General features: G+C 47.8%; 1 protein-coding gene across 1 annotated transcript; it reads right to left on the reverse strand.

Moving 5' to 3' along the window:
* Positions 1-529: 529 nt before the first annotated feature.
* LOC100724345 (olfactory receptor 6B1-like) lies at positions 530-7,916 on the reverse strand. The gene has a single exon (XM_063245030.1). The coding sequence runs from the start codon at positions 4,056-4,058 to the stop codon at positions 3,015-3,017; it is 1,044 nt and encodes a 347-aa protein (XP_063101100.1). The 5' UTR covers positions 4,059-7,916; the 3' UTR covers positions 530-3,014.
* Between the last annotated feature and the right edge of the window lie 3,347 nt (positions 7,917-11,263).

Genomic DNA, 11,263 nt, shown 5'->3' on the forward strand with positions numbered 1-11,263 from the left:
ATGAATCTTTTAGACTCCTGTCTGGATGTGGAAGTGGCTGCCACTTGTGTCTAGGGATCAGGTAGGGGCTAGAGTTACTGGTCAGTGACCACCTGAGGCTTGTCACTCTGTTCTCAGGAGTCTGGACATGTCCAAGTCCAGGATCTTCCAGGCTTCCCTCAGCTTCCTGTCTCTGGGTTTCTGTTGGGGTCAGGGCTGATCTTTACCACTTCCTGGGATGAGGAAGGAACTGATTGATGTGTTCAGATGACAAACTCTACTCTTCCACTGTACTGAGCAGCTTCCATTGAAGCTGGCTCACCACTGCATCTATTTAGGCCTTCTCTGTTCTCTCTGTAGAGGCTCTCACTGCCCAAGGACCTTTTCTTCTGCTGGGTTCATCTGCCTGGGACAGATGGTGAACAGAAAGAAGTAGCCTGGCCCCATCATGCAGACGGGCACATACGAACTTCCATATCTCTGGGAACCTTGATACCTACTGGGAACTGCGATGGCTTAGAGAATGCTTCTCTGTGAGAGTGTTCTTGTAGATAAACTGGAATAAAGGCTCTAGGCAAGGCTTGACTTCAAGCATCCTTGCAGTGGGGGTTGCCACTGACAGGAGCAGATGGATTGGGCTGGCACTCAGCTAGTGATGGGTGTGGGTTGCAGTGTGGGGGTTAGGGGATGCCTGAGTGAGAGTGAGCCTGATGAGGATTTGGGAATTCACTTTACAGACATTTGGGAGCCTGATGGCACAAGGCAGGGCAAATTAGGGGCAAGGATAACAGAGTTGAGGGCAAAAATTCTAACTGGGTGGTGGCATGGGGTAGTGAAGAGGGACCCTTGGAGAGGCCTGGAAGATGGAACATCACTGCTTTGGGGGACAAACAGTTGTGAGTAGCAGATTGAGTCTGGACACTATGGGACAAGTGGAGGACTGTGACAGGGATCTGGGGGTCACTGGAGTCTGTGCCCTAGCTCTTCTGGGCTCTGGAGTGTGGGGTGCTTTCCCTGTTCCCCATATTGCTGTTTGCATGCAGGCAGCTCTCCTCCCCAGTGAGTGCCATGCTCTGTCTATTCAGGGCAGGACCTTTGCCCCCACTGCCTTGGCATCAAGTGCACTCCACTGATCCAAGCTTGCAGCATCAAAGCCAGGCTATAGGTTCCCTGATGCTCCTGGTCTCTGTAGGGCTGGAAGACCGTGGCTGGAGCTGGCACTTTGTTCATGAAAGAATGCACCAGTGAGCCAATGCTTTTATTCTATTTTTTTTTGAAAGATTAGTTTATAGGAGTTTTGTTTGGAAGTAAAGTGCATCTGTTTTGGAAGAAGGATGTACTCATAGCATTTTATGCAAAGGCACTTCTCCTGGGATATTTTCTTCACTGTCCAGTCTGTGGAGCAAGAGTGTTTCTTCCTGGGCATTTGCCTGGCTAGTCCTCTGATTTCTTGCTAGTTTTGGTTCTTCCCTCCCCTCTGCTCCTGTTTCATCTTCTCTGTGAAACAAAAGGAATCTCAGAGAGACCCTCAGGCCATGCACCACACTGTCAGGACTTGCCTGTTTCTCATGCCCTGGTGTCTGTCCTTAAACATCATGTGTCTGTGCCATTGAGAACAACCTGATCCAGGGTAGGGGCTATGGTTTGTAGGCTTTGGTGCAGCTGTTGATCAGCTGAACCTAACACCTGAGTATCCAATGAGGCCTCCAACCCATTCTCTCCCATGTGCTCTCTGCTGGACCCGAGTTGAGCTCCGAGGTCCAAGTGTCCACCTCATAGGTAAGCTGCTTTGCCAGCATGGCTGGGAATCATTCCCTGAAAGAGCTGTTACAGACATAATGTGACTTGTGAACCATCTACTTGTTGTCTCTGCAGTTCTTGGTTGGGGATGAGGTGGGTGTGGGACCTCATGATGCTTGATGGTTAGTGCAGAACTCTTATGGCATCATTACAACTTACACTGCCTGGGTCTCTTGCACTTTGAAATGGGTGTATGAAGCTATGGTTGCTAAGGCAGGGGCTGCTAATGCAGTGGCCAGGGACCTTCTCTTTCTTCTTGGCCTCTCAAGAGGAGCAGATGAAGGGTTCTTACAGGACACATTGAGATACCAGCCCTTAAAACCAGGCCTTTGGTCAGTGTGGACACTATGGCAGGGGTCTTGGTGGATGTCAGGGCCTTTTACACTCTAATGGCATTGAAACATGCTTGCTCATTGTATGGCAGGTAGTGGGAAATGGGCAGAGAGGGCTGGAAGACTGGAGCACTGGCTATTAACCCTTGTGGGGGAGCCCTAACATTCTGATTAGCAGCAGCTCCAGCAGGAGCCCTGAATTCATTTACCACCTCATTTACTTCTAACAGAGTGAGGTGATAGTCATAGATACACCAGTTTCAAGTGGGCATGAGTGCTGGTTTTTGCTTAGGAACAATTTTGGTCCTTCCCTGCTCTACCTCCTCTGGCTTCTGCAGTGAGTGATTTGTCCTCTTCTCTACTGTGTCCTATTGTTAACCATCATGAAGCCTGTGGGGGCCTGGATAGAGGAAGAGCCACTTAGCAGGGGCCACTGGGGCTGGTTCAGCTTGGTATGGGGGACAGAGGTGCTGATGGCTGCTGAACGGTCTGCATGATGTGTGTGTGTGTGTGTGTGTGTGTGTGTGTGTGTGTGCATGTGTGTGTGTGTTGGTGTCCTTGCCTAGAAACTGGGGTGATAACATCTACTCTGCTCCCCTTGGATGTAAAGGGACTAATATTAGCTTACCCAAGTGGTTATTTAGAGAGAGGCCTAGGTGAACACAATCCTGTAGTGCACCTAAGGGTCAGGGTGAGGGTTCCAGAGTGGCACTAGAATGGGGCGAGCCATTTTTGGGGACCCAGTAAGTGAGGTACCACTTCACTGTTACCTAGTAAGTGAGGACTCAGAGTGGGAAGATACGCTGACTTCTTCCTTCAGCCTCTAAAGGGGTCTGGTTGTCCAGAGTCACTGGCAAGAAGGTTCAGGGAATTCAGGAACAGGTGAAGGCAGTGTTGGTCCGTCTAGAAGTAGATCCGCAGGGCCTGAACCACCTTCTGCAGTGCCCTGTGCAGTGCCTGCTTGACCTCCTGGTTCCGCAGGCAGTAGATGACTGGGTTGAGTAGGGGTGTCAGCACTGTGTACACCACTGACACTAGCTTATTGTAGTCGAAAGAATAGATGGCACGTGGCCGGGCATACATGAAGAGGGAGGCTGAGTAGAAGATGACCACCACCGCCAGGTGTGAGGCGCAGGTGGAGAAGGCCTTTTGCCGGCCATCAGCTGATGGAATGCGAAGCACTGTGCTGAGAATGGCTGCGTAGGAGAAGACAGTCAGCAGTAGCGGCCCCAGCAAGATGAGCAGTGCCAGGAGGAAGTCTACAAGCTCTGCCACAGACATGTCAGAGCATGCAAGATTCAGCAGGGGGGAAACATCACAGAAGAAATGGTTCATGATGTTGGGACCACAGTAGCCCAGGCGGGAGATGAAAAAGACCTTCCCCAGGGAGATGGTGAAACCAGAGAGCCAGGAACCAGCAGCCAAGAGGCTGCAGAGACTGGGATTCATGATAGCTGGATAGCGCAGGGGGTTGCAGATGGCCACGTAGCGGTCATAGGCCATGGCACCCAGAAGCGTGCATTCGGTGCAGGCCAGTGCCAGGAAAAAGTAGAGTTGTGCCATGCAGCCTGCAAAGGAGATACGCTGGAACTCAGGAATGGCCAGGCTGAGCAGCATCTTGGGCACTGTGACAGAGATGTACCACGCCTCCAGGAAGGACAGGTTGCTGAGGAAGAGGTACATGGGCTTGTGTAGTGCAGGGCTGGTACAGATTACTGCGATGATGATCAGATTCTCAGTGATGGTTAGAATGTAGGCTATCAGGAACATTACCAGCAGGCACAGGTGGAGCCCTAGGGATCCCGGGAAGCCCACCAGGATGAACTCGGTCACCTCTGAGTGGTTGTTTCTTGCAGACATAGTGCCCATGGCCCTACTTTGGGGAGTAGAGGCGCAGGGTTGGGCAGGCTGGATGGAGAGACCAACAGTTTCTCCTGTCCCCTTCATGCTGAACTTCCCTAGAGTAGAAAGTGAGACCTCTTCCCTGTCCACCCTCCTCCCTCAGATCATGGCTCAGCCATGGCATTTACGCGTTTTCCACAGGTTGCTGAAGAGGCCAACAGCATAGCCCAGCACAGAAATCCATCAGACAAATGTTGTCTGTCCTGGAGGTGCACTGAGCACATTTGAGAGCTCTGACTGTATGAACTGAAGAATAACACTTTGAATGGCACTGTGAAACCCTTTCCCCACTGCCTCAGCCTTGCCTGCACCAGGTCCAGTTCATGCATCTTTCCCCAGGTTGGGAAGTAGGCATGGCTGGGGTCACTCTAGACTCAGGGATGAATGGACAGGGGTTCTAAGAGTCAGGAGAGAAGACATCAGGGATATCACTGAGCTAGTGACCAGGCAACAAGGGGGGCATCCTGGTGTCAGCAGAGGGGTTGAGGGTCAGTGGGAAAGTGAGCAGCCTTGCATGAGGAGGGCAGTGCCAGGCCTTGGCCAGATTCCCTATCTGTACACAGGTGATGGTGGTGGCTTTGCAGAACTTACTATGAGGATTAACAAGGATTGTAGTGGCTCCACACAGCATTGCCTTACAGACAGTGAAGTGGAGAACAGAAATGAACTCCTTTTCTGTCTTGTAGAAGTAAGCCTAGTTTTTTTCCTACAGCTGATTCAGGTGTTTCTGATGCCAGGCCAGTCTCAAAATGTGGCTGAGCCAAGCAAGTGCCCCTGCCCCTGTTTTAAAGTAAATCTGTTTCTTTGGGCTTTGCTTGTATAGCTGCACTGTAATTTCAGACATGGGCTTTGATGTGTCTGGTTTTTATCCTTAAAGTAAAGCTTAGCCAGTTTGCTGAATGAGCTGAGTAATTGTATAAAGAATGAATTTGAGCAGGAATGGCTGAGGACAGACTTCCAGACTTTTCTCCACCTTGTTAGTGCCTCTAAGGTGCCCTCAACTGAGGTGGCTGGTCAGCAAACTGAAAACAGAGTCCATCCCTCCGCAGCTGGCCATGAGGCCTGGAGAAGCATACGCCATGGCTGGAGCCAAGCCCATGTAAGTAGCAGAGTTTTGAAGGGGCTGCTCCTTCTGCCACTGCTGGCCAGAGTAGATGCTCTGAAGAAGGGCCACTCAGTCCTTCCTCAGGCCTCCTATTGCCCTTGGGCTACCCAGATACCTCTTCTGCGTCCCCAGATGCTGGTACTGCCCACCCCATAACCCCAGCCCTGAGTGAGGTTAGTAGGAATAGTCAGTTTTCATCTTGGCCCAGATGTATGAGCTCGCTCTAGACAACTGGGTCATGAGAGATGCCACACAGCAAGGGCGGAGTGGGGGAAAGTCCTGGTATGTGGAGACCTTCCCTTTGCTTGGCTCTGATCCCTGGTATTGTTGCTTCCAACTAATCAGCCTGGGAGCTAGGCTCGGTGAAACAAGCCACATCCCTTCCATTTCCTAGACAGGCTCCTGTGACCCATGTCAATTGGCCTTTGCTTAGATCTGCTACCTACTAGCTGTGGGGTTTAAGAAAACATCTGTCCCTTCTAGTTATGTCTCTCTTTGAATTTAACTCTTTTCTTTTGAGACAGAGTCTCACTATATAGCCCAGGCTATCCTTGAACTCACTATGTAGCCTAGGCTGGCCTTGAACTCACAGCAATTCTCCTGCCTCAACCTTCTGAGTGCTGGGATTACAGACATGCACCACCATACACAACATCTTTTTCTCTTTGAAAGATGGATCAAGGACCATGTTATGTTGGCTGGACTCATAGCAGCAAGCTGATTTCTTAACATACAGACATGTGGAGACAAACTGAAACTCAGAAGAGCTTCATGCACTATACTTAAGACACAGTCCAGACAGGCCCCCAGATGCTTACATACAACACAGTGCTCTCCTAATTTAACACAAATGCAGAGTCACACACTTCTTTCCCCAAACTTAGATTCCCTCACAGGCATCAAAATTATATCCATCTCCACATCATGGGCAAACCCTCCCAGCATAGGCTCCCACAAAATTTCAGGTTTCTGCCAGATAGGTAAAGATTTAGCCCTGCCAGGTGTCTGTAATTCCAGCACTCAAAAGGCTGAGGCAGGAGTATCACTGTATCACTGTGAGTTTGAGGCCAGCTTCAGCTATGTAGTAAGTTCAAAGCCAGCCTGAACTACAGAGCAAGACCCTGTCTCAAAAAACAAGCAAGCAAGACCCTGTCTCAAAAAACAAGCAAGCAAGCCCCAAAAGAAAGGGAAAGAAAGTGCTCTAAAAGATATAACTGCATGTTTAAGTGTGCAAGATAGATAACCATACTATTAAGTTTTTGTTAGTCCATCAAACAGAATAGTTTGCACTGTCATTGTTTGATTGTTAATTTTTTATATTTTGATTTTGTAAATTGAACAACTACTTCTAAGATAACAATATATAATGTATCAACTAATGATTTCTTACTGTTATTTTTTGACTAGTCATTTATTATTGTTTTTTTGAAATTTTGTATTATTTCTACCCTTTTTTCTGTTTTCCTTTTTTTCTCTAAATATAAAAAAAAAAAGAAAAAAGGAAAAAGAAAATAGCCTCCAAGAAGATCCAGCTCCAGCATACACAGATTTCCCCAGAAACTGATGCCCCTGCCCAGGAGCCAGATGCCAAGCCCTTCAGTATTGAGAACCTCACTTTCTCCCCCTGAAGCAAGCAGACAAATGCAACTTTGAAAAAGAGATAACAGTGAAAGCACAGACACACTGCCCCTCCACAAAGAAATCTACTCCCAAGAGACATGGTCACCAACAGACCCTACTGGGCTCATTGTTCAACCAAAGTATAGATGCAGACACATGTAGGCATACTCACATGCATTAAGGTACATGTGAATGTGCCTAGGTGCACGCACACAGACACGTGTAGGTGCATATAGGTATACACGGGAACATATGGCACATAATATAGGTAAATACACAGGTGCACACTCACAGACTAAGGCACAGATACAGTCCCACATATGCTCAAAAGCACACAGGTGTATGTAGGTGTACACCCAGCTTCAGAAACACACAGCTACATACCTAGGCCAACACACAAACACACTCAGGAATACAGGCATAGCTCAGCTCTCACCCATTGAAAGGCTCATGAAATTTGAGTTCCAGCCCTGTCCTATGCACTCCAGTTTGACTGCCAGCCATCTTCTGCACCTGTGAAGGAACTCAGGGCCTAACCATTCTTCCCAGGTTTTGCTGATGACTCAATGCTGCTGTGGGTTAGGGACTTGGCAAACTCAGCAACTTACCTTGTCCTTGAGGTTCAGAGAGAGCTCAATGTGAGACATAGAAGGTGTGGTTCCAGAGGAATATGAGAACTAGGGGTAGGGGCAGGGTGGCTGAGGGCCACCATAGACTCTGAGCTGAGAATAAGATCTCTCTGGCCCTGGATGTTGCAAGGAGTCTAGAAAAAGCCTTAAGACAAGGAGCATGTGGAGCTGTTCTTGGAAGGAGCACAGGGTTTCTGTAAATATCCGGGTTTTAACAAGATGAAAACCTTGGAAGATGTAAATCCAGGGCAGTCTGCTGCAAAACTGATCCTTCTTCAATAAGAGATTCCTTTGCAATGGAGAAAATAATCAATGGTTAGAGACTGAAGCAAGTTCCTCCTGTGTTCTGCTACTTCCCAAAGGTTGCAGTCAGGAGTGGCTGGGAAAATCTCCTGCAGCTGGGCAGGTCCAAACATACTGTGTCATCAAGGTGGGGAGGGCAGCCTAGTGATGCATAGCTGACCACCTACATCCCCTTTCCTTGGCCAGAGTGTGCTTCTGAATAATAAGCAGAGTGTATGCACAGAGAACCCTCCTTGCCCTGATACATTGCCTGTGCCAAGGAACTTGCGGTAGAGAGAAGTTGCTTAGGCAGAGAGCTTTCTAAGGAGGGGCTAGGGCTTGGTGGAGGGAGTACAGGCCACTCCCTACCCTGGTCCCCAGGAGGTGCATGGAAAGTCCCTCTTGCCTTTCCCCTCTTCCAGCTGCCTCCCATCTGACTGTACTTATGAGTCAGATGGACCAGATCCCAGGCAGATGGACATCTTCCCTTCCCTTGTGGTGAAGACAAGCAGCAGAGGCCTGAGATGAAAACCACCTGGGGATTCTTGCACACTGCCCCATGAGAGGTCTCAACTGTGGGTGCAGGCCACCAAGACTTTTGCCATCTGCTTGCTCAGAGAAATTCTGCATTGTTGTTACCTCTTTCTTTTCCCTAGCTGGCCCACTTTGAGGGCCACAGGGTAGCTTGAGCTGTGGAAGGGGTTACAGACATCAGGACCTTCTGTCTTCAGCACTGAGACCCTGAGGTGATCATTGCTCTGAGCTTTGCTCTTTCTGGGCCATAGTGTTCACTTGTCTGGAGCCCTGGGACATGTAGTCCCCTATTATGACCCTTTGACTATGCTGTGAGTGGCAGGTGCTCCTCTTGGGAACCCCCAGCTTCCACTGATTGTGTCTGGCTTGAAGCTCCACAGAAGAGGGGTGACCTGGAGATGGCCATGGGGGTCAGGAGGCAGTGGAATTGTGGCAAAAGTGCCACAGCCTGCCAAGGGGTCTCCAATCCTAGCCTTGTATGGTCTGAAAAGAGACTCATCAGTCACAAGGTGCAGCTGATCCACCATTTGGTGATAGGCTAGGGACTTGTAGCCCCCCAGGCTAGTATAGGGTCCTGGTCCTAATATAGTCCAGACTCCAGTGGTGACTTAGAGACCAGGATAGTTGGCTCTATGGTCTCCTGCTCAAAGTCATTTTACAAATGTCAGTCACTCCTCTGGTATGAGAAACCTGAGGTGTAAATAAGGACTAAAATGTACAACAGATACTGGAAAACTGGAAGGACATGTTCAAATGGAGAGGGGGAACAAGGGAGAGAGGAGAGAAAAAAGCAAGGAAGAGAGAAGAAAAAATTAGAATAGAAGGGGGAAATGGAAAAGAAAGCATTTGTAAATGAGGAGGTGAAAAGGGGTTAAAGAGAAAGGAGGGGAGTGGGGAGAAAAAGAAGCCAGATAGATCGTGTACAGGTACAGATTTCCTATGATGAATGTTACCTTGTCTACCTAATATGTACCAACAAAATAAACAAGAAAAATGACAGCAAGAAAAAACAAATACCAGCCACTCATGTACTCTTCGCCATTGGCTGTGAGGCCTCATTATGTCAGGGCTGCTTTAGAGGTGGGACTCAACTACAAGCCCTGTTCTGCTTGGGTCTCAGGAGTAGGTGGGATGCGTAGTGAATATGAAGCATAGCTCTGTGGCTCAAAGGTGACATGGGAGGCAGAATATGTGTACAGGCTGATCCTTGAGCAGAATCTCAGGGCCAGGGAGACCCTGGAAGTGTGTCAGTGAGAGTCCTGCCTGTTCCTCATGATCACTACTGTGTGACCCCCCTTGTCGTGCCCTACCAAGGGCTCAACACCCAGAAGTGCAAACTTAGGCTCCACATCCTCCTGCCTCCACACCCTGTCTTTTAGCACCACACCCTCCTGATCTCTCACTTTTAGTCAGTTTCCCTCTGCCTTCTCAGAAGCCAGCCACAAGGCAGGGCCTGACTTCCTGCCCCAGCCACCTCATCTGAGTCCACATACATCCTGGGTCCTGCTGCTGGGTGGGGCTGGCCTCTGCCAGCTCTGCTACCCATGGGGCTTCCTCTGGGTCTCCACCTTCTTTCTCTTTTGGCTTCTGGACATAATATGGAAGCAGCTCCAGTTTCCTGCCTGAGGAACAAAAAGGTGGAAGCTCCATCCCTGCAGTCTCCTGTCTGCCTCTCTCTGCCCCTTTGTAACATCCACACTTGCATGTTCTACCCAAGCTCATGACAGCAAGCCCTCCTGGTAGGAAGAAACCTGCTCTGGGTCCTGATTTTTATCTCTGTCCTAATGGTATTGAGCCCATACTGCCTCCTCTTCAGAGAAGACCCCAGTGATTTCAGTCAAATTCAACTGTACTTCTGAAGTCAGCCCCAGTAGCTTGTGTAACTAACTCTTCCCTCTCCATATGGACTTTCATGTAAATCATAAGTGTGCTTGTCAAATTGTCAAGTCCTGGCCTCTCCTATAATTTCATTTGGGAAAAGTTTACATTTTTATGTTTGTTGCTTCTAATTAGAGACAGTTAACTCCTGTTTACTGGTTGTACTCAGTACACTTGCTGAAATCTGCAACTCTTACCAACCTTCCTGCAAATTCTCCTGAACTTTTCCCATCCCAGGCTGGCATTCTCTTTGGTTTTAGCTCTCCTACTTTCCAGGTCCCTGGCTTCCCTTTCCTTTTATCTTCCTGCACTGGTTACCACCCCGTGCACAGCCCACCAGAAGTAGTGAGAGCAGTGAGAGCATGGGTGTGTCTGGTAATGCTCCTCACCAGGCCTAGGAAGTCCCCTCCTGTCTGTAGTTTGCAAAGGCTTGATTTTATTTACTTACATTCATAAAATGATGTTAAATTTTATATAAACTTTTGCATCTGAAGATGGAACATGATTTTTTTCTCTTGGTTTTTCAATGTGGCAAATTACAGTGATTGATTTTCTAAGAACTTTTTTCCTAAAGAAAGCTTTGCTCTGGTGGTTGTGGAACCAGCCCAGGCATAGGCAGTGTGTTATGCACATGTTTCGGACTCTGTGGGTTTTGGGTCTGGATTTTTCTTTATGGAAAGTTTTCTTTATTTAAAAGCAGTTTTATTGAGGTGTAACTGACATAAATAAACTGCACACATATAAAGTGCACAATTTAATGAGTTTTGATGTATAAACACACACATGAAACTATGACCACAATCAAGATAATGGACCCCATCAACCCAGCACTGTTTCCTCTTCCTGCCCTTGCCGGAAACCACAGCTGTGCTTTCTGGCATTAAATGTTCATTTGCATTTCTAGAATTTTATGTAAATGGAATCATACAGTATGTTTTTTCTTTCATCTGAAATCTTTTTTTTTTAAATTTTTTAATCTTATTTAAAGAAAGACTAAACAAAACAGAAAATGGGTAGAAATAATACAAATGTTCAAAGAAAAAAAAATAAACACTAAGAAATCACTAGTTGATATTTACATACTTCCTTTTACAAATAGTTGTTCAAGATACAAAAGTGGAGCATATAAAGTGGGAATTCAAATAGCGAGACTGCAAACAGTTCTGTTCAACTATCCAACAAAAACTTAGTAATATGGTTGT

This window comes from Cavia porcellus, unplaced genomic scaffold (genome assembly GCF_034190915.1).
Source record: "Cavia porcellus strain 051 isolate PalLab524CR breed Dunkin Hartley unplaced genomic scaffold, mCavPor4.1 scaffold_2, whole genome shotgun sequence".
Classification (NCBI taxonomy): domain Eukaryota; kingdom Metazoa; phylum Chordata; class Mammalia; order Rodentia; family Caviidae; genus Cavia; species Cavia porcellus.